The 24,341-nt window shown below is 41.6% G+C and overlaps 1 protein-coding gene across 1 annotated transcript in view; it reads left to right on the top strand.

Annotated features, from left to right (window-relative positions):
• The window catches only part of LOC126426936 (eukaryotic translation initiation factor 2 subunit 3), a 100,858-nt gene that overhangs the window by 8,329 nt on the left and 68,188 nt on the right, over positions 1-24,341 (top strand). The window contains exon 4 of the mRNA XM_050089041.1: positions 9,815-9,945. Coding sequence (XP_049944998.1) covers positions 9,815-9,945 — 131 coding nt within the window. The remainder of the gene's footprint in view (positions 1-9,814; positions 9,946-24,341) is intronic.

The raw sequence follows: 24,341 nt of genomic DNA, 5'->3' as shown, positions 1-24,341 counted from the left end.
AGGTCACGGCTGTCGGCTTGTAGAGCATGCTTTGCAACAGGGTATCGTGTTTGCAGAATGAGATTTTCACTCTGCAGCGGAGTGTGCGCTTAATCTGCCAGGAAGTTTCAGAGTATCATGTGTTGCCGGAATACATCCTATACCTATACCTCAAAATCGTCTCTTCCAAGCATTCCTCAGGTCCCTACAACATGACCATAATCTGCCCCCTGCAGAACTCAAGGCTCTACGTTCCCCAAAAGCTGACAACCCTTTCATTATCACCCTAGCAGACAAAGGGTCTAAGGCTGTGGTAGTTGACTGACAGGAGTGTGTTAGTGAAGGTCTGTGCCAGCTGTCTGACACCTCTACACACAGCATTTGCCATCAAGATCCCATCCCTGTGATTCAAACTGACCTGCTGTCCCTCCTTAAAGCTTCAGGCCCCTCACAAGGACTAACATCTCAATCCATACAACTTCCTACCCCATCCAAACCATGCTCTCCCACTTTTTACCTCCTTTGTAAGATCCAGAAACCCAATCATCCTGACCATCCTATGTTGCTGGCTTCAAAGCACTGCATTGATCAGCCTCAACAACCTATAGTAAAAAGACTCCTATATTAAAGAAACCAACCATTTCACAGATTGTCTGAAATCCTAGTCTGTCTGACTCCCAGCACACCTTGCTTATCACCATTGATAAGGCTTGCATTCATTTTCTGACCATTGATTACATCTCTAATATTTGACTGTAACGTAATTCCTCAGATGTCAGTCTGAAGCCTGTCAAATGTTGCCAACATCCCCCCAAGTACATGTTCTGTCTCCTGCTGAACATTTCCTCAGTCAGTGCCCACCTGATTCCAAACCTATGACGTCCTTCCTGCCCACCTTAATCAACTTTATATTTGGTAACATTTACTTCACGTTTGAGGTGCAGACATACAAACAGCATTAGGGGTACGTACATGGGAACCAGCATGGCTCCCTCCTGTGCCAACCTTTTCATGGGTCGCTTGGAGGAGGACTTTCCTGGGACCCATAAGGCTTCGGGCCCTTGTTTGGCGTAGATACAAAGATGACATCTTTCGCGTAAGGACTCGTGGTGAGGCTGACAGGTTAAAATTCCTGTAATTTCTGAATACCTCCTCCCAGTTGAATTTCACGTGGTCCTATTCAGAATCCCATGCCACTTTCCACGATGTTGATCTTATCCTCACTGAGGGTCAGCTGCACATATCTGTCCACATTAAACCTACTAACAAACAACCGTGCTTACATTTTGACAGTTACTATCCTTTCCATGTCAAATGTTCCCTCACATACAGCCTTGGCATTAGAGGCAAATGTATTTGTTTGGATACAGCAATGTTCCACCACTCTAACATCAGCCTTCACTGGATGTTATTACCCCACCAGTCTAGATCAAAAGCAGTTTTCCCGGGCCATCACACTCAATCCTGTTACTGCTGACTCCTCCAAAAACATCACCAGAGCACACCACTTGAAATTCAGTATTATCCTGGTCTCGAATGCATTAATCGGCTACTTCGAAAAGGCCATGACTTCCTAAAATGATGCCCTGAAATGAGATCAGGTCTGTCTAAGATTTTGCCCATTACACCTACCTTACCCCTGTGAACATCCCTTGTGCAAGACTTGCCCTATGCACCCCTCTATGACCAGCCCTGTAACAGCCAAAAAAAGAAAAAAGAAAAAAAAAGCTATCAAAGGTGAAACAACATGTCATACACCAGCTCTTATGAAAACACCATTTGGCCTTCTGCATCGGCATGACCACCACCCATTTGTCTGTTAGGATGAGTGGGTGTAGGCAGAACGTGTACACCAGCAACACACAATACCCTGTTGCAGAGCATGCTCTACAACATGACGGTTGTGACCTCGGTGCCTGTTCCACCACACACACCATCTGGATTCTTCCCCCAGACACCAGTTTCTCAGAACTATGTGCACGGGGGAACTAGCGTTACAACGTATCCTTGGTTCTTGTCACCCACCTGGCCTTAATTTACATTAATTTCTTCTGTCTCAACTTTTCTTCACAGTAACTACTCCTTTCTTCACTCTAATTTAGTTTTCCGCACCTTTCATTTTCTCACCTGTCTATTTTTCGCCATCCCCTCCGACCTCTGTTACACACAATGCACTTAGCTTTTCACTCTTATTAACTCTTGCACGATGTTTTGGCAATTATCTCTGCCTTGCATGTTATCCTATCTTCCACGTTTAAGCTCTCAGGTTTTCAAATCTCATCCGGTGCAGTCACCCGGCAGTCAGTCTTTCCTTCTCATCCCACCCAGTAAGTCTCCCCCGACCTGAGGTTTTGGCTGACTTACTAATTGTACCCCTTTTCCTAAACCTCTCCAGTTCTTTTCCTTCATCCCTCTTCCTTCCCCTTCAAATCTTCTGCCAGAAGAAAGAGCTGCTGGCTCTGAAAGGTTGCATAAGTAAAACCTTTTTTTAATGTGTGTGTTCTCCTGCTGCTGCTTGGTGAATAGATGTTTTTTTATCTGTTCAGTTACATTATATTGTCAAAAATTGATTATTTTTGTTGTTATATTAATATTGTGTTTAAGATCAATAATATACAAAATGAAAAGAAGAGTGCCAACACTCTTCCCTGGGGCACACCCAAAGTTACTTCTAAATCTGGCAATTACTCTCCATCCGATATAACATGCTGCGTCCTCCCTACCAAAAAGTCCTCAGTTGAGTCACAAATTTCAATTTATACCACATATGATTGTACTTTTGACAATAAGCTTAGGTGTGGTACTGAGTAAAATGCTTTTCAGAAATCATTAAATATTGCATCTACCCGACTGCCTTAATCCAAAGCTTTCACTATGTCATGTGAGAAAAGTGCGAGTTGGATTTCACGTGATGTATATTTTTGGAATCCATGGATGAAGTCATTCTGTTAGAGATAAATCATGTTTGAGCTTAGGTATGTTCTAAGATTCTACAATAAGTTGATGTTAAGGATAGCGGACAGTAGTTTCGTGGCACACTTCTAGTGCCCTTCTTGCAGATGGGTGTGACCTGTGTTTTTTTTTTTTTTCCAACTACTGGTGCAGTTTCTTGTTGGAGGATTCTACAATATGTAATAGAGGTGCTAACTTAGCTGCAAAATCAGTATAGAATCTGATAGGCTTTCCATCAGGTCCTGGAGATTTGTCCAGTCTTAACTATTTCATATGTGTCTCGGCACCACTGACACTGATACTTATTTCCCTCATCTTTTCACTTTTATGAGAATTAAATTTGGTCTATTCTCCTGGGTTTTGCCATGTAAAAGAACACCGAGCTAAGAATTTCAATTTTCGTTTTGTAACCCTCAATTTCAGTACCTGTCTCATCCACGAGTGACTAATTGCTAAATTAGATTCTACTAACAGCCTTTGCATATGACCAGAATTTCTTTGGGGTTTAAAGATCATTTGCCAAAATACTGCTACGGTAGTCTTTGCTCTCTTGACAGCCGAATGTGTTTCATTCAGCATCTCTCTATCTATTGTCCTGTGTTTTGTCATACCCGATTATGCTGTAGTCTCTGCTGCTTTAGAAATTTCTTTACTGTACTTGTATACCATGGAGGGTCCCTCCCATTTTGTTCTGCTGGGTACATATCTATCTCAGTGCATGGTCAACTATTTTTTTAAACTTGAGCCATAGTTCTTCTACATGCTCCTGCCCTGTGCTGAAAGTTTTAAGTTCCTCATTGAGATATCACACTACTGATTTTTTATTTACTTTATTGAACATATATATTTTTCTGATTGTTTTAGTTGTCCTTTGATAATCACTGTTGCCACACTTGGGTTATGGTCACTGATACCAGAGATCAGGTCTATTTGTTGCCATTAGATCCGATATATATCTGTCGTGAGTGGGGTTCCTATCTATCTGTTCTAGATAGCTTTCAGAGGAGGCATTTAGTAATGTTTCATAGGATCCCTTATCATGCCTACCACTAACAAAACTGTAATTTTCCCATTTAATTGTTGGATGATTAAAGTCTCCAGTGAAGATTATAGTATGATTGGGGAACTTACGTACAATCACACTCTAAAGTTTTTGGTTAGTTAAGGAGATGAGTGTGGTTGATGATATGAGGACCCATTACTATTTTATGCCCATCCCTGATACTGAGTCTTTCCCAAACAATCTCGTGACAACGGTGCTTTGAGCAGTTCCACAAGAAGTGTTTGCTGACATTTTCTGACAGCTTTACAACCAGTGTGAGAACTGTGATGTAGGCAGTGGTGATTACATTCAAGACCAGTAAAGGTATTTTGTGTGTAAATCTTGTTTCCTTTATTTTATGAGATCATTCACTGAACTTTTCGGATAGAGCTTGTCTCTGCACTGTGTTATTTTTGGTTGGAACTCTGTATTAATAGGAAGAGGGGAATTTGATTGTATAAAACTAAATGAGTTTGTGGTTTCCTAATTTAAAAACCTTTGTGCCAAACTAAATAACAAGTTGAACCAAAACATCACTTACTATTTAGTTAGTTTTCAGTCACAGTTGCATATAATCCTCAGTGGTCACTAATCTCAAACGGTTGCATTCATATGCAAACCATTGATTGATTTGACTGTAACATAATTCCTCTGTTACATTCCACAGTTGTCCGTCTGAAGCCTATTAAATGTTGCATTGTAAGTATGCTACAGGCAAATAATAGAAATGTAGGTAAAGGTTGAAAATGAACACAAGTGTTTTGAAACTAGCACCATTAAAGATTGTACACAACTGTGATGGAAAACTAAGTAAATTGCGTTGCTGGTTTTTGATGCCAAAACATTTTGGAATTCCCAAAAACACAGTTTACTTTATTTGCTGCTGCTTCTTTGCTTCACTTGACAATAATGTTCTGTCACCTGCAGAAAGACAGAGGAGGTACAGGTCTATGCCCATGATAGATGTTTTTTAGTCTAGGCAGTAGTTTGCGGTACTCTCATGAACACTTTCCAGTCAGTAAGCATGTAGGGTAATCAGACTGTGTTCAGAGTAAAGACAGTTCAACTGTAACAATTTTATCAGTAAATTGTCAAAATATTCGTAACAAAGTTCCCGTATTTACTGCCTTCCCGGAAAGTTCTAGGCCTTGAATTATTCTTGGGACTGAGAGCTGGCGAAAACACAAAGTAAAAATCTATGAGATATTTAGCAAGTCGTGGAATGTTTTATCGGAAAGACAGGTTGGACAACATAGAAGCGGCAGTGTTCACTGTTGTCGACAAATATATTGTCTCCTCTTAGCCTGAAACTGAATGTGATAGTGAAGTTATCTGGTAATGTATGTCACGTCTAAGTGAAACAAAGTAAATTGTTAAATGTTTTTGCCAACCACACGAATCGTCTGTGACAGTTCAAAGAAAGTCTATGGTTAGAGGTCTGCGCGGATAAGAAAAGTGCAATCCGCATCCGCACTGCATCCGCGAGGTACTAATCCGCATCCACAGCAATTAATCCGCATCCGCAAGTTCCTTATCCGCATATATTTAAGTTTTGAATGAGTAATTAATAGTAATAGACAGTGGTACTTAGAATTATGGTATGTAATGACATAGTTATTGTTAGGGTGCCATTTCTGCGACAACTTAACTACTTTTGACTTCTTAAATCACAGGAAATGCTCTATACCTACTCTAAAGCAGACCATTCCAAACAGGAAAGCATTGGCGCTTCGGAGCACACACAGTAGCGGCTCGGATCTCGTGAGATTGGAAACGCTATTTAAAAAAATAAAATTCAATGTAATAGTATTAAATGATGAAAATACAAGTATAAAAACAATTATATTTCGCTGCTCTTGTGCCAAGGCAGCTGAAAATGACGATGGTTTTAAACTGTTACTAGCACATTGCATCATTTACAGACAGTTTTTTTGTACTCACTGCTTGGATGTGTCAAATTTTTGAAGCCATGTAGTCTCCAGAAACCCAGATCCACACGCAACTTCGAATGGTGAAATGTCTTTGCTGACAATATTGATAAGTTTTTCTGTCGCGGCTGTCTTCAAATTTGGTGGAACTTCAGGAAATTTCACGTCTCTCTTGGTATTTAAATAAGTAATTATGCTACTTTGTCCAGCATCACACGAATGTTTTAGCAAATTTGAAGTTCCACTTTTGTGTCTAGTGTAGGAATATACTTTTTTACATGCAAAACAAGCCACTATATCTTTTATCTTTTCGTTGCCATCGAATACGTATCCGAATTTTTTCCAAATTGGCGATTTCAATTTGTTTTCCCTTCACTAATGTAAAATCACCTTTTTTCACCTTACACGAAATTGTATCCATTTGAAGAAAGAACTCTCACTGATATTTGCTACGATGCATGTTGTCACTCGGTCACTGCAAAGCGCTAACTGAAGGCAGCGGAAAATTGCAACGGGCACCTGTCTGGTAGACAGTGGGCAGGTTTGCCACCCAGAGAGCACTTCACAGGCAGCACAAAAGACACGGTCGCGGAAACGGATTAGACGCTGTTCTCTTGGGTACAGCTTGGGTACAGCTACGTCGGTCATAGCCAGGGGCTGAGGACAACAGACATCCGCTCTACCCGGGCCGTGCAAGGTTCCAAGAATGTCAACAGACTTGAAGTTTTCAACTAACATTGCAACATACGTACTGGGCAGATGCCTTGCTCATTATCCGCAGATGACCCGCGGATATCCGCACTGGTCGCGATTTTATCCGCCAAGTAACAAATACCTCGGATATCCGCATCCGCGCAGACCTCTATCTATGGTCAATATGAGAGTCATTCAATGACAGTTTATGGTCACTATGTAAAGGATAGTTGCTACTCACCATATAGCAGAGATGCCGAGTTGCAGATAGGCACAATAAAAGACAGTTACAAAATGAGCTTTCGGCCAATAAGGCCTTTGTCGAAAACACACACACACACACGTGAGTGCATGCATGCGTGCACACAGTCACTGTAACGCAACTCACACACAAATGTCCACTGTCTCTGGCAGCTGAAGCCAGACGTGTGTATGTGTGTGTGCACGCGTGCGCTAGTGAGTGTGTGTGTGGGGGGGGGGGGGGGGGTGTTGTCTTTTTTTTTGACAAAGGCCTTGTTACATTCCATCATGGATTTTCCAAAGTCTGTGGTCATTGTGCGTAAATACCCGGATCGTTCGATACTAGTTGGTGTCACTCTAACCTACGGAGTATAGGCTGGGACATGTATGGATTCATTGCAGGATTACAGTCAGTCAGTCTTGTGAAGTACTTTTGAACACATTTTCCGAAAATTGTTTTGAACAGCTAGTTTGGCAGCCCACTGCAATGGAAGCATCTCAGACCATGTAGCTACAAACAGATTGGACCTTGTCAATGGTGTCAGTGTAGAGACTGGAAGTAATGATCATGATGTCATCATAACAGCTATCGTTATGAAAATTAATAAATAAGTCAAGAAGGCTAGGCGAGTGTTTCTGTTAGAAAGAGAAGATAAGCAGTTGCCAGCATCTCATTTGGACAGTGAACTGCAATCATTTACTTCCAGAATGGTGGCCATAGAGGAATTGTGGCAAAGTTTAAACAGATCATAAATTGTGCTCTGGGCAAGTATGTACCTAGTAAGTGGATTAAGGATGGGAAGGACCCCCTGTGATTTAATAACGAAATTCACAAAATACTGAGGAAGCAAATACTGGTGTGCTCACTGCTCAAGAGAGGACAGGCAAATGATGACAGATAAACACTAGTAGAGGTTTGTGTGTCTGTTAAAAGATCTATGCATGAAGCGTGCAGCAGCTACCACCACCATACCTTGGCTTAAGCTGTGATGGAGAACCAAAAAAAAAAAAAATCTGGTCCTATGTAAAATATTTAAGCAGGTCTAAGGCTTCCATCCAGTCATTTGTTAACCAGTCTGGTTTGGCAGTAGACGATAGCAAAAGGAAGGTCGAAGTTTTAAGTTCCTCATTTAAGAAATCGTTCACACAGGAGAAACGTACAAACATACTGTCGTCTGACCATCGCACAGAGTCCTGTGCGGATGACATAGTAATAAGCATCTCTGGCGTAGAGAAACAACTGAAATAGTTGAAAGCAAATAAGCTGTCAGGTCTGAATGGAATCCGAATTTGTGTTACTGTCATTTGGCCCCTTACTTAGTTTGCATTTATCACGGATCTCTCGACCAGCGCAAAGTGCCAAACGACTGAAAAAAATTGCAGGCGACTCCTGTATATAAGAAGGATAAAAGAATAGACCGGCAAAATTGCAGGCCAGTATCCTTAACATCGGTTTACTACAGAATTCTAGAGCATTTTCTGAGTTCGAATACAGTAAATTTCCTAGAGATCAAAAAGCTCGTGTCCACAAATCAGCACACCCTCAGAAAGCATTGCTCGTGCGAAACTCGGCTGGCGCTCGATAAAATCTTCTCGGGTCGACTGCCGAGTCGATGCTTCTTCAGGTGAAGATGAAGATGATTTACACTTCACGTGAAGATTGAAAGTGAGAAACGTGCTGAAATGTTGCCAGATAGCAACACACTGACTCGGCTGTCAGTTCGATAAGATTTTATCTTCAAGATTTGCCAATAAAACCTGCATTCTCATATCAACTTGCCGTTTTTTCACATGATATACTGCAAACTGTGGATGCAGGGCAATAGGTAGATTCCGTATTGCTAGACTTGACACGGTGCCCCATTGCAGGTTGTTAACAGAGGTACGAGCATATGAAATAAGTTCACAGATATGTGAGTGGCTTGTAGACTTCTTAAGTAATAGAAGCCAGTTTGTTGTTGTTGTTGTTGTTGTTGTTGATGGTGAATGGTAATTGTAGACAGGAGCAACATCAGGAGTACCCCAGGGAAATGTGACAGGACCATTGCTATTTTCTATATACATAAATGATCTGGCAGACGGGGTGGGCAGCAGTCTGATATTGTTCGCTGATGATGCTGTGCTGTTTATGACCTAGACAAAACTTCTAGTTCGTGTGATGAGTGGCAGCTGGCTCTCAATGTAGAAAAATGTAAGTTAATGTGGATGAGTAGGAAAAACAAACCCTTTCAGCCTTAGTAGTGTTCTGCTTGGCACAGTCATGTCTTTTAACTATCCGAACAATATAAAGCGATATGAAATGGGACAAGTGTGTGAGGATTGTGATAAAGAAGGCGAATGGTTGCCTTTGGTGTATTGGGAAAATTTTAGGAAAGTATGGTTAATCTGTAAAGGAGACTAGTGTGACCTATTCTTGGGTACTACTCGTGTGTTTGGGATCCGCACTTGGTCAGATTGAAAGAAGACATTGAAGCAATTTAGATGCGAGCTGCGAGCTTTGTTACTGGTACGTTTGATCGGCATGCGAGTGTTACGGATATGCTTCGGAAGCTCGAGTCAGAATCTGTGGAGGGAAGAAGACATTCATTTCTAAGAACACTACCAATTCTACTGCCACTAAGATACATTTCGCGTAGGGCCCACAAAGATAAGATTCGAGAAATAGGGGCTCGTGCAGAGGCGTATAGACAGTAGTTTTTCCCTCGTTCTGTCTGTGGGTGGGAGGGTACCGTCCACCGTGCACTGTACATGGCTTGCGGAGTACGTCTGTTCTCCCTACCTAAATAATGGGATAGCCATCTTTGCGCTACTGGAACATGCTGGTGTAATGTTCTGATAGTAAAACAGCTATTCTGATGTATGTATGTATGTATGTCATTTGCAATGGTATTGCTTGCAGACTTGTAAAGTTTCTCAAATTTGTTCTCTCTCTGAGCTGGAAATCTCCACTAATTTAGAACATTTTAATGTTTTTTTACAGGCTACGCTAATGCGAAGATATACAAATGTGACAATGAGAGGTGTCCACGGCCAGCATGTTACATATCTGGTGGATCGGGCAAGGACGATAGCTTTCCCTGTCTCCGTGCGGCATGTTCCGGACGTTTCCAGGTGGGAACTTTCAAACATTCTATTCCAGACTTATGAGGACTTGTTTGTGACAGGAATCATTGTAGCTTCTTTTGTAAAAGCTGATATTGCATTATACTTTGATTTTAATCAGACAGTCTCTCTCTCTCTCTCTCTCTCTCTCTCTCTCTCTCTCTCTCTCACACACACACACACACACACACACACACACACACACACACACACACACACATTTTGTTTTTAATGCACCAAAAACATTTAAATGTTACAATTATATACAGGATGAACCTGAATGCCACTAACGAAATTTTGAAGGTTGTTCAAGGATATTTTCCAAGTATTTTGGTACAAGGACCTGTGGTCTCTGTGGTTCATTAGGGTAATTGCATTGCATTTGATTTCTAATCCCCATTTATCTTTCAACTGTGCTCTGTGGCTCCAGAAGCAGACAGCAGTAACAGAGGACAAGTTTGTTAGTCTGTTTCAGGGACAGTCACATTTTAGGGTATCAGAAAAGCTAGACCATGTGTTGTTATTGTGACGTGACAGTATTTGATTTCTGATGCCGTCTACTGGGGAGCACGTGCACTGAGGAGCTGAGCTGACACGCTAGATGTCAGTGGCAATCACATTAGTTGTCTGGATGCAACCAAACCAACTGGGCATACAAAAGACTTGAAATGGTCATGTAGATGGATATTGTAGATATAAAGGTACTTTTACATGGGCCATTAAAATTGAATATTGTAGACAGTATATCCCAATAGTATTGTCTGGCAACATTCCACACACATCAATTGCAGTCACATCTACAACAACATTACCAGCCACGGTTGCTGGCAATGTTGGTGGCAATACATTTAAGGGTCGGAAGTGTTCACAAAGGGCAACACAGTTGAGCTTTGTAGATACATTCTTTTTTAAGTGGAATGCTTCAAAACTGTCAGAGGCTCATGCTGGACATGTACCTCTTCCAGAATTTTATCATAATCTTGAAACATTATTTTGGATATCTCATACAGGTAGTTGTCAAAGAACTGATACAAATATGAGAGAGTGTATACCAATTCCAACCAGATTGGCGACCGCCTTCCGGTTTCTAGCTACTGGCGATCTGTACAGAAATTCAGTGTGTTCTCTTCTAATACACTGTTCATCAATAAACCTCTCAGTATCAGAAGCATGCAGTGCTTTGGTAAAAGGAATGAAAGATTTCATTATGGTAACAATTTTTATCTATATTTTATTATTGTTCGCAAGTGCACACCACATTTTACAGGTATAGCGTGTATCTGAAATGAATGTAGAAAATGAGAGGGTTGGTAGAACGGATGATAACACATAGACACCCATGTCCGCATCCCTTAGCATATGATGCTACGCATCATTGGAACAGCATCGCACTCTGCCAAGAGGATAGGCGCAAAATGTGCCATCGGAGCCGTCACGGTAGCAGGTCTGCGCGGCACGGCAACGTTTTTAATCTATTTGTGGCAACAGGGTAAAAGAGAAGTCGGTGTGAAGTTTTATAACCGTTATTTGAAAACAGTTACAAAAAGTGCTCAAGATTAGGCCATTGTCCGTGAATGTGATCCGTGCAACGACTCTGAAGTGACTGACGCACTCTTTCAAACACTTCTAGCAAAGCGTTAATTGAATCGGAGGCTGCCATAATGTGCCATCAGCTCCTCATCAGTGTCAGATTTCAGAAGGCCTCAGAAGGAAAAAAAAAAAATCTGTGGGTGTCAAGACGGGGGAATGTGAAGTCAGTGCCACCAGTCCACTGCGCCCTATTCAGTTCTCACCAACGGTTTAATCCAAATTCATTCTCACTGCATGTGTGAAGTGCACTATCATGTAGGTATCAAATTTGCTGTCGCACTTTGAGTGGAACATATTCCAACAATTCGGGCAAAGTTTCTCATAAAAAGATTAAGTATCTCTTTGTGGTCGGTCGCCGGGGAAACGTGAGAGAGCCGTCCAGATTATAGCCTGCCATACCGGCACAAATGGTGACGACAAAGCAACATTGGTGGTGATCACGAACAAAGGCGGTGGGCGATTTTCCCGTGCTGACACGTGTTGATTGCAGCTGTCAAACGTACTGTAAAAGGTACACGGTTTGGAAAGTCCGGTTGAATGGCACACCTTTGCAAAACCCACTGACAGAATTCAATTGGACATAAAAAATTACCTGGGTTAAGGGCTCAGATCTTCCGAAGGTGGTAGGAGTGCAAATCATTTTCATACCACACGCACTAAATTGTGTAATGGCTTACACCCCTTTCTCGTGCGGTATACTGGGAGCTTGTTTAGGACGTGTCCTGCAGCAGTGCCGATGCCTCCTCTTCGAGCCATGGTGTACGCACTGTGCGTCGACGACCACGTCTGTCGTGCCGTCGCACCTGTAACACAAAGTTAATACACCGCGTTTCAAAGTAGGCCTTAAATGCGCATATGCCTCTCCCTCTGGGAAACGTACCTCAGGTGAACCTCTCTCTCGTAGGGATCTGGGAATGGCAGTAAATCCACACGGATCTGTCACTCGGCGATTTGGAAACTGCCGAATGTGCAAACGGTGGGCAGTGTGAGCATTTCCATTCGCCGCCCGGTGAGCACAGTGCACGTCTGCCCTCTCCGGCCAAGAATAGCGCTCAGTTTCCTGTACCCTCCACACAGTAACAGACACAGGAGTGCCCCGGATAATGACAAACTGAGCCAGGATGAACCGGACTGCAGTGTGCACAGATACGGGCCTCTATGTGACACGTATGAAACAGGCCCTTGCCCAGCCAAAAGCAACCTGTTACATCCCAGTAAGAGGCAGAAAACCCGTAATGTCCCACCTGGAATATCCGTGACTGTGTTGACTACAGCACTTGCAAATAAATATCGCAAAACTTTGATCTCGATGGTGCACGATGCTGTTCAGTGATGCCTAATGCTGTACCCTAAGGGATTCGGACATTGATTGCTGTGTGAAATATTCTTGTTGTGACCCACTATGCTAGCCCTCTCATTTTCTACATTAATTTCAGTACACCCTGTAAATTCCTGCCTCAGGCACATCTTGCGATAGAATGAAACTCGTGGCATCAAAAGCAAACCGAATTGCACTTTCCCTATTCCTATACAAATTTTTTGACTTGCAGTTGGCAAAAGTTTGAAGACTCTTCAGCTCCTAACGTTTCGTCCAGAGCTGCGCTGGACATCTTCAGAGGGGTGTTTCTCCTCCGGTGAGTCTTGCCGACTGACGGGTCAGACGTCTGAGAGCGACTTATGTATCGTAGAAAGTGGGCGTGACCAGAGTTACACGTGATATGCAGAGATAACCTTTGTCAGAGATAAAACTTAACTATCGATCGTAATCTCGTCACGGATAAAATTGTCTAGCAATTCTGTAGTGCTACTGTCCAAATATCACTAAGTTTCATGGTCTCTTCTTTCCCATTAAAATTATCCCTATGTTTATATATTTCAATTGCTTCTCTACAAAGCTGTGGGTAATAGTTCGTCGTCGTAGATAAAATTTTTGTTTCGGAAAACTTCACTTGATGATTTCCTGGCTGAAAAGCGTGTTCTGCTACAGGCAATTTATCTGTTTTTCCTAATCGGCAAAGACTTCTGTGTTCTTTTAACCGTGTATTTACGCTTCTTTTTGTTGTTCCAACATAAACTTTACCACATGTACACGGGATTTTATATACGCCACTGGCTGATAGAGGAGCGCGTTTATCTTTTACAGAACGAAGAACATGACAAATTTTCTTCGTTGGTCTAAAAACAGGTCTAATATCATGTTTACTTAAAATCTTTCTAATCTGATCCGTTACTTTCTTTATAAAAGGGAGAGAGACTGTATTCTTCCATCGTTTTTCGGACTTGTGCTTAAGCTTTTTGTTGTTTGGGTGCAGAATTCTGCTTACTTCTTTCTTTGAGTAGCCATTTTTTCTCAAAAGCGTGCTTCAGATGTTTTAATTCGTCGTCTAGATACTCCGGCGTGCAAATCCGTCTGGCTCTGTCAACGAGACTTGTAATCACACCTCTAGACGATGAATTAAAACATCTGAAGCACGCTTTTGAGAAAAATGGCTACTCAAAGAAAGAAGTAAGCAGAATTCTGCACCCAAACAACAAAAAGCTTAAAGACAAGTCCGAAAAACGATGGAAGAATACAGTCTCTCTCCCTTTTATAAAGAAAGTAACGGATCAGATTAGAAAGATTTTAAGTAAACATGATATTAGACTTGTTTTTAGACCAACGAAGAAAATTTGTCATGTTCTTCGTTCTGTAAAAGATAAACGCGCTCCTCTATCAGCCAGTGGCGTATATAAAATCCCGTGTACATGTGGTAAAGTTTATGTTGGAACAACAAAAAGAAGCGTAAATACACGGTTAAAAGAACACAGAAGTCTTTGCCGATTAGGAAAAACAGATAAATTGGCTGTAGCAGAACACGCTTTTCAGCCAGGAAATCATCAAGTGAAGTTTTCCGAAACAAAAATTTTATCTACGACGACGAACTATTACCCACGGCTTTGTAGAGAAGCAATTGAAATATATAAACATAGGGATAATTTTAATGGGAAAGAAGAGACCATGAAACTTAGTGATATTTGGACAGTAGCACTACAGAATTGCTAGACAGTTTTATCCGTGACGAGATTACGATCGATAGTTAAGTTTTATCTCTGACAAAGGTTATCTCTGCATATCACGTGTAACTCTGGTCACGCCCACTTTCTACGATACATAAGTCGCTCTCAGACGTCTGACCCGTCAGTCGGCAAGACTCACCGGAGGAGAAACACCCCTCTGAAGATGTCCAGCGCAGCTCTGGACGAAACGTTAGGAGCTGAAGAGTTTTATGGACCACGACCTTACATCCCGGAAGGTTTACCAGAAGATATGTCATCCGGTTGTGAAAGCCTTCATACTATGAAAAGTTTGAAGACCTTGTAATTTTTTTGTACTTTGAGAATGATTCTGAGCTCATTGACAATAGTTTGGCAAGTGTACTTGTCTGGCTGCAGTCTTTGTATACATTTTTTTAATGTCCCAAACCTCTGTTCATACATGAATAACATTTATGAAATGTGTGGTTCTCTTGTTTGCCCACTTCTGCATTACTGTACACGAAATGCTCACAACAAACAACTGACAAAACGTGGAGCTATGTGTACACGTGCAAACTTTAGAAGGGAAGTGAAAAAGTGTTGTTTTCTTTTGGACATTTGACTGTAGCGACATCAACAGAGCTGAGAGCGAGAGGAAAGCATTTACATTCAAAGACAAATATAGACATTGCCATATAATATGAAATGATCCACACTCCCCAGCAAAACATGTGCAACTATCAGCAGTATTGCCTGGCCATACTGTGTGTATAGCATCCGCATTGCAGCAATGTTGGCAGCAGTGCTGTCGAGGCCAAATACTGCCTTAAAATGTGGGCCTCGTAAGTGTACTGCAAGTCAAGTTGAGGACGATTACAACTGTCTACAGTTTTCATTACTCGTGACTCGCAAAAATGAGGGTTCGTTAAATCTGGAGATTCTGTTTCCTGTGGGAGTGTACTACAAAATTTCTGGACAGCGTACAGAAAAGTAGCAATCCTCCTGCGTGTTGTGGAAGTATTTCCTACCCAGTTCAGGAGCTCGTTCAGTTCTTCACTTCATTATGATAAAGTGTAGGCCCAACTGTACTGACTGGTCGCCATGTTGTCGTCAGCCCTTAGCCATCACTGGATGCAGATACAGAGGGGCATCTGATGAGCACACCACTCTACTGGCTGTTGTCAGTTTTAGTGACCTGTAGCGCTACTTCGCGATCGAGTAGCTCCCGAAATGGTCTCGCGAGTGCTGTGTGCACCCCACTTGGCGACAGCACTCGGCAGACCTGTCGGAGCCCTAGCAGATTCCGACGGCACTTAAATTTGGTGGTAACAGGTATTACCACTGCGGCAATGCCGTTGGGAATCTCTTTGACATATAACCCTGTATTAAATTTGGCAGTGTCATGTTCTTTCAATAGTTTATACTTTCTGTAGCCAAAGCATCGCTTTCTCCACTTCCGTTTTGAAACAACAGATTGTGGCGTTTTTTTAAAACAGTCCAATCAGTCATGATATTTTCAATGCTGATCCTCAGGGCAGTTTCACAGAGCTTGTCTTGCAATATGTTTCTGCATATAGGAGTGCTGCCACTTCTCATTCCTTGAAACTGCTTTAAAAGAATATTTTCCACATCATTGAATGTAGATGTACAAATGTTCATTCTTTTGGATCAAGAATCGCTAGCTTCGGCCTTTAAGAACGCTTCCTTACTTTTCAGTGTGCCGTACATGCACACAGAGCCAAATAGTATTTCCGTGGTGTGTCAGATAGTTTTAAGTTAAGATACTCATTGACACAGTGATCGTAAGCGTTTGCTGAACTGTAAGTGTTCTACATTTGCAGGGTGTAGCTCCACAAAATTAAAATTGGTGATTTCAGGACTTCAGTAAATGAATGACTACACTTTAACATTTCATAGACTGCATGATGGTGACATCAGATCACGTGGGCTAAGTCGCATGTTAGCAGAGCAGAAATAGATTTCAGATTCATTCAGTGCACATGCCGATACCACTATAAGTGAAGTAGCGGTATTGACTACGGTTTAGGTATGTGTTGGCCAATAGAATCGATGACCATTAACTGCGTCACACAGTACAAGGTACAATACCTGAAACTGAAAGAAAGTGGAAGTTCATTCGGACATGTTAAGGTTCGAGTAAAAAATTGGATTTTAATTTGCAGAATGTTTAGAGTTTATTTCTTAAAAACAGAATCTTGGTTAAAATGGGGTACGGTAAGGGGACCTAGAATACAAAAAGAATTTTTGACATTTTTGCAATTTTATCCCATTAGCAAATTTGCAATTTTCGTAATAAAATGGTAGATAAAGGACTTATAAATTTGCAAGGGAAGTGTGTGTGTGTGTGTGTGTGTGTGTGTGTGTGTGTGTGTGTGTGTGTGTGTGTGTGTGTGCGCGCGTGGGGGCGGGGGGGGGGGGGGGGTCGCATGCACGTGTGAAATATTAATATCGTCTGCACCTGTTGAAACAGTTAAAAATTGTACAATTGTATACGCATCGCTTCAAGATCAAATAGTTGGCAACTTTTTATATAGACAGGGTTGCCACAAGTTCTGGAAATGAGGGAATTTCAAACATATCAGGGAAAAATCTCGTTTTCTTCTCGGTAGCATGAAATTTATTGTTTACTGAGATGCTTTTTTGCTGGCTAGGTGTAGCTGAGTACTTGCACCGCTTCGCGACTCTCTCTTTCCTACTGCTCCTCCCCTTCCCACCCTACACCTGCCCTCAGCTTGCAGTCACTGCTGCCACCGCTACTTGCTGCTAGCCTAGCAGTTGCCAGTGAGAGGCAGGGCGGTGTGAGTAGTAGTTTGTTCGGAAGACACGACGGCCGGAGACGACGGTCGTGTGTGCACGAGTTGTGCCTGTGTGAATATGTGTGCGCTCTGTTTTGCTGACAAAGGCTGTGGCCAAAAATTTGGTAGTGAATGTGCGATTGTCTTTTCTATGTGCCTGTCTGTGGATCGGCGATCATCTTCAGTCACTTGCTACCTGTGCTCATTAGTATCGATTCTCAGAGTATTCACGCAAGGTACGTGTTGCTCAGATTGGTCACTGCAGTCCCATTTCATCAATACAGTGTACACGACCCTCAAATAGCTGGCCGCACGATTGGACTTCCGTGACGGGCCAAAACCGCAGGCCATTTCTGTGGGTGTGTCTAACAGATTGGTCCTGCCGATCTGAAGCGCACAGTTCCCCACTGATGTGCGGGCCCTGCCTTTCGGATCTAGTCTCACCGATCGGCCCGCAGGCCGGGTGTAATGGGGTGGATTTTCACAGTTTATCCACAGGCCAGGACTGCACAGGCCAGAGGCCACGGGTGATGGATTTCAGGAATTGCGACTGTCTCACTGCAATTGCGTCGTACAGTGTGGCGTTCTAGAGATGTTTCATTTGTTCTAGTACATTTTGGCACTTCAAAAGTAGTTTATATATTGGAAAGTATGGACGATAAAAGGAAGAAAATTGTCAGTCACTGACAGTTTGTACGCTATGTACTCGTAGATTTCTCGAAAGAAAAATCACAAAATTGTGTAAAATAATAGATATAGCACATTGGGTAATAATTGACAATAATGGACATTGTAGAACCAACATTTTATTTGTGGACACATACAGTGTTGGTTTACACAACTCTTCCCCACCTTATACATTTCTTTCAAGAGGCCTACTTTTTTTGTGGTTATTTCTGAAAGCAGTGAAGGTATTTGTAAATCTTTCTTGTGATTCCAACGAAATGCGTATTTTTGCCACCAAATCTGTTTTGCTTTATTGGAATAAAATTACGTCAGTGGTCTTACTGAAACATATATACCATTTGGCTTACTTTCTCCATTTAAAAGCAGTTCATGACACAAGATGTTGATGTTTGTACTTAAGATTTTTTCTCACACGTTTAGAAAGACAGAAAGCCTTACCTCTTTTTTTTTTTACCCTTGAGATCTCAAAATTTGTCAGGGAAAAGTGCTAAAACTATTCTGGAAATAACAGAGAATTTCACTTGGGGAAACTTGTGGCAACCCTGATAGAAAGATGTTGATTGCAATATTACAAAAGTGAAATTATGTTGTTTTTGCGTATAGTAGTGTCGAAAACAGTACTGTAGCTTTTTGTAATCTAAACCCCTGCAGTATGTTAAAGTTTCAAGAATTCTGTTGCTGTAGCATCTAGTGTGGAACTGGAAAGGTAATTGACTTTCGGATATTGAAAAACAGTGTTATAAATTAAATCAGTGAGCTAAGAAAAACATACCTGTGGCCTTAACTATGAAGGTACAGGTGATGTAATGGAAGCCTCTGCAGCTATTTGAAATTTTTGGTCGGTCCATGAATGAAACGGCTGTGTGTTACTGTTGAGTTCTTAGGTGGTGGAGACTCAAAAGCATGCAACGGAGGTTTGCCTGATGGTAATAATAATATCATCATCGCAAAGCTGGAATGTGTAGAAATTTCCTGCCAGATTAAAACTGTGTGCCGGGCAGAGATTCGAATTCAGGGACGTAGCCTTTCGCGGGTAAGTGCTCTACCATCTGAGCTACCCAAGCACGACTCGCACTCTGTCCTAACTGCTTCACTTCTGCCAGTTTCGTATCAGCACACCCTCCACTGCAGAGTTAAAATCTCATTCTGGAATGTGTTGATCACCTAGAGAAGAGTATGGGCACCAGGCCGAGGGAGTTGACACTAAGTTTGAGAAACCAGGAACTTTCTGACAGTAAAGTCGTGTAAGTGGTTGGTTGGCAGACAAAGTTATTGATGAAATACAGCAGTACTGTAGGATAACCATTAGGAATAACATTGATGATTTGTTCAGAGTAAGGCAGGCACAAACTGTAACAGATGACAAACCAATACATCTACATTACCCTGTGGGACCAAAATCGTGGTGCAAATAATGCAACAGCTAGTACTCAGACACTTCATACAGCAAGAAACATTCTATCCCAGCAGCAGTCATGGAAGGCATAAATCCCACTTACAGAGACCTGGCTCATCCTGATTTGTTGAGGAAGTGTCCACAAGGACAGACACAGAACCCATACGAGCCTTTCATCGATCTCGTATCTGCTCGCGTACCAAAAGATGTTTTTGTTGGGAGGATGACACTAAAATGGGGGGACATCTGTGATGCTGTTATTGCATTTAATGATAGCAGTATTGCTAGGGGAAAGTGCTACAGCATATGGAAATTATTCCTAGAGTAAACTGAATCAAATTATTTCAATGAATGGTAAAGTTTCGCATCATAAATAGGTATACCCAGCAGAAATGGCCACTAAGTAGTCCAGGAGGGAGAAAAGAAAGAGGTCCATGGAAAAATGATCCAAAGGGTGATACACAGTATGGCGCAAGGTGCTTCTGAATGAGTAAAAATAAAAAATAAAACTATATATGATGGTAGTATCTGTTCCCGAAAGAACAGTTACCGTGGATGACCATGCAGCTTTGTTAGAAATGAAATGAGGATATCCTCTGTGCCTGCGGTGGCTCAGATGGATAGAGCATCTGCCATGTAAGCAGGAGATCCCTGGTTCGAGTCCCGGTCGGGGCACACATTTTCAACATGTCCCCAATGGAGTAGATCAACGCCTGCTTGCAGTTAGGGTATCCATTTAATCATCATTTCAAAAAATAAAACCTTTATTTAGTAAGGTGTCCGTTTCAAACTTAAGAAACCATTTTTGAAAATTTACATTTTCATTTACATTATTTGCTAATTCTCAGGAACCATGTGGAATAGAGTATGCAAATTTTCAAGGAGTTGCAACAAATATACTGAGTCTACTGAGCTAAAATAGAAACATTATGTCAAGTATAATTAAAATTGTTTTGGAGAAGGTACAAGAAGTCATGCAAAATTTTAACCATGTAGTTACAAAATTATATTTCCCAAACCACAGGCTGAAATGGAATAATTTTAGTTCAGTACATGAAAAACATATTGTATAACGTCCTGTAAATGTTTCATGTTCATTTCTACAGTGGTTTCTAAAGTACAGGAAACTTAAGTGACAGAGTTTAACATTGTTGACACTAGATGTTCAACTTCCCGTTAAAAACATAGAGGAATAAAATTGTTTTTATGGGATTTTTTCCAGGACTGAAGGACATCTTAATTGAAAGTGAGATTTCCTTAAAAGCAGGTTCATTAATCAGGGTTTTATTGTTGAGAGTTTTGCAAAATTCTTGATCGCAGTTACGCTGATACTTTGAGATCAGGGTTTTATTGTTGAGAGTTTTGCAAAATTCTTGATCGCAGTTACGCTGATATTTTGAGGTGCCAGCCAGTCAAGAAATATTTTCGGGAATTGGCTTAAAAATTTTTATTTCAAAGCCCCCAGTTAAGTCTGTACAAGTTATCTCCCTTAGCAACTTCAGCTATGCATACGTTATCCGAGCTGCCTGCTTTTGGAACCGAAGCAGTTCTGTGTGGTTAAATCTGCTGACACTAGACGCCTTCACCCCTCTGCCAAAGTTCGCTGGCGAATTTGCCACATCGCTTTAGCCAGTAGTGAACTCGTGAGGCAGGTCACGTGTTTGGACACTGGATGGTTTGGAGAGCAGAACTCATTTGATCCAGGCCTCTACTAAAACAGATGTGTTTCTGGGGGGCAGAGCATCTGCCTCTGCGTTCCACGACTGACGACCAACAGAACGTAACGTGAACTGCCTCCTCTCCCATTGCCTACTTTATTTAGTTTGTTGAACCTTCTAGAATGGCCTACACCTGGTAACTTCCTACCCTAGGCCCATGCATCCCTTACATTGAAATATATTCTCTTTATTTTACCATTTAGTATCAGCCCTGGATGCCCACTCCCAATTCCTGACAGCTTGACTGCCTGTACTATACCGTCAGTGGAGCAGACACTGAAGAAAGATTCTGTTTCTCAGTTTGATGTTAGTGAGTGAACATAATAGGACCTGGTGATTGGTTAAAGACTTGTATCACTCATCCGGGTCTCAGCTGGCTGCTATGCTATAATCACTGTAGGTTTTTTAATATGTGTGCAGTATAGAAATATTTGGTGGTCATGCTTGCATGATGTATTTAGATGTCTAATGATGAAACATATCATCAGATACCACTTTGAGGATTAGTCGCATTACACATCCAGACTCTGCAAGCCATCTGACATGAGTGTGAGGATGTGGTTACTTCTGGAATCACTAGCTAATCCCAAAATTCCCTTTTTCATTGAGGAATGGTGTGTGGGATGAATGATTGTCGGTAGACGTCTGTACGAACTCTGATTTCTCTTGATTTTCTCATCGTGGTCATTTTGCAATAAATTTGTGCGAGGAAGTAACATGTTACCAGACACTTCGTCGAACGTACACTCTTGGAATTTCCAGAGCAATGCTATCCGTGATGCACACCTGTGTCGTATTGTCTACAAATTGAATCTGTTGAGCATCTCTAAAGCTACGTTTACACTGGGGGATTTGTTCTGGAGATTTGTGCCCGGCACAGGCTGCAGAGAAAAGTATCTCGCGACCTAGTCCAGAGACATGTGCCTGTCACAAGCAGCCGACGTGAGTGTTCTTACTGGTGACATGTTTCACGGAAAATGGTGTCCAATGCAGAACTTCTATTTCTCTGTGTTAGCACTGTGAATATAATTGTAAAAAAAGAGAATAATCTGAGAAATGAATGTAGATGTTGGGATGCGTAACTTTCTCCATAAATGATGTCGTCGTGGAGCTTACTGTTCAGTGATGAGTGACCCGAAAGTTGAAGACAAACAGGATTTCAAAAATTTTGTTCGTGTCTCTACAATGGACTTTGAAGTATTACTAAATATGATAGCTCAATACTACACACTGAAGGATACAAAGTTTTAGAAGCTGTAACTGCTGCTGAACAGCTTGCAGTTACATTACATTTTTTAGCAATTGGAGATTCGTACAGCTCCTCGATGTACATGCGTAGCATTTCCAACCCCAAAATCAGTCAAATCATTATAAAAAGTTTGTCAGGCTAATAAAGGCACTTAAAAGATAAATTGAGGTAGGAACTTGTTATGCTTACTGATATTTTATTTAAAACTAAATGCCATTAACTGCAGTTATAAACAAATTGATTTGGACAATAAAACATTAGTTGTCCTCAGTTAAATATAAATATTTTCCAGCTGCCCCTCATTTGTGTCAGCTGGTGCAGAGTTTCCGTTATTGCCCTTGATTCATTCTGTAATTCATCTAATGTTTCAGGTTTGCCTCAAGAATGTTCTTTATCCTCTCCTACAGGATCGTAAGCCATTTTATGTTTCAAAATTCTCGATGTTAACATTCCATATATTTTGCGAATGATGTAAACTTAGGATAAGTTTGGCCTTCTTGCGCTGTGGACTTTGAGGTGGCTCCGAATGAGTACTCGAAGTACTGGTACTTCATTCCTCCTCCAGCAGTTCTGTTTCCTCTTTGACACTTGTCTCTTCTGATGTAACCCCCCCCCCCCCCCCCCAAAAAAAAAGAAAAGGAAAAACACATTCTTCAGATTTTTTGTTTTTTTTTTTGTTTATTATTGAGGATACCGATTGCTGGAGCACAGTTGAACGAAACTCCTCAAGAGAATTTGAGATTAGGTGGAACTTTCCTCACTGCATAAGGGCTTTAGGTGGAAAACATTTGCAAACTACCGAGCGAGGCGTTGCAGTGGTTAGCACACTGGACTCGCATTCTGGAGGACGACTGTTCAATCCCGCATCTGGCCATCCTGATTTAGGTTTTCCGTGATTTCCCTAAATCGCTCCAGGCAAACGCCTGGATAGTTCCTTTGAAAGGACACGGCCGACTTCCTTCCCAGTCCTTCGCTAATCCGATGAGACCGATGACCTCGCAGTTTGGTCTCTTTCCCCCAAACAACCCAACCCAACAATTTGCAAACTGTTAATCCTGCTCATGCTGGAAGCACTTGCTGCAACTATATAGACACATTCTCCATGGTGTTAATGGCATTAGTGGATGCCGATTACCAGGTTCTTTATGCAGGTGTGGGAGTACAAGGGTGTTTTTCAGATGGAGGTGTATTTAACCATGCATCCTTTAACAAAGCCCTTCAAGCAGGTGAGCTGCACATACCAGGACGGTAATCTCTGTCTGGTAGAGCACCCCTTATATAATTGTTGCAGATGATGCTTTTGTACAACAAGAATATGTCATGAAACTCTTTCCAGGTAATCATAACAAAGGAAGAATATTTAACTACGGCTCTGTAGAGCCTGGCGAGTGGTCAAAAATGCCTTTGGAGTATTACTCTCTGTTTGCCATTTTCTATGAAAACCTATTAATCTTGAGCCCCATAAAGCAACTATTGTGACTTTGTGCTGCGTTCATCTTCATAACTTCGTAAGAAGAAACTGAGAAGCTTGTATACTTTATTCACCACCTGGCAGTTTAGATACTGATAACCTAGCAGGGGCGACTGTAGAACCAGGGAGGTGGAGAGCACCCCCACCCGTACCACCACCACTTACATTGCTATGAAGACTCAGTAGAAATGTTGCCGAGGACGGTAAGCAAATTAGAAATGAGTTGCAGTATATTTTGTCACTACCGGCTAGTGGAGTGGCAATATTTGTTTGCTTCGTGTCGATGATAGTTCAGTGATAACTATGAAGTTCATTGAAAAGGCTTTCCTTTTCAAGCACTACTGTAAACAACACATTTACATTCTTCGTTGTTGTGCAGATAAATAAATATCTGTGATAAAAATGATGTAAAATAAGTATGCTCTAACTTCCCTCAAACGTGTATAAACTCATTCTCAGGCTG

Source organism: Schistocerca serialis, chromosome 11, assembly GCF_023864345.2.
Source record: "Schistocerca serialis cubense isolate TAMUIC-IGC-003099 chromosome 11, iqSchSeri2.2, whole genome shotgun sequence".
Lineage (NCBI taxonomy): Eukaryota > Metazoa > Arthropoda > Insecta > Orthoptera > Acrididae > Schistocerca > Schistocerca serialis.
The sequence above is the reverse complement of the archived record's forward strand: the minus strand, read 5'-3'. Positions and strand labels throughout refer to the sequence as shown.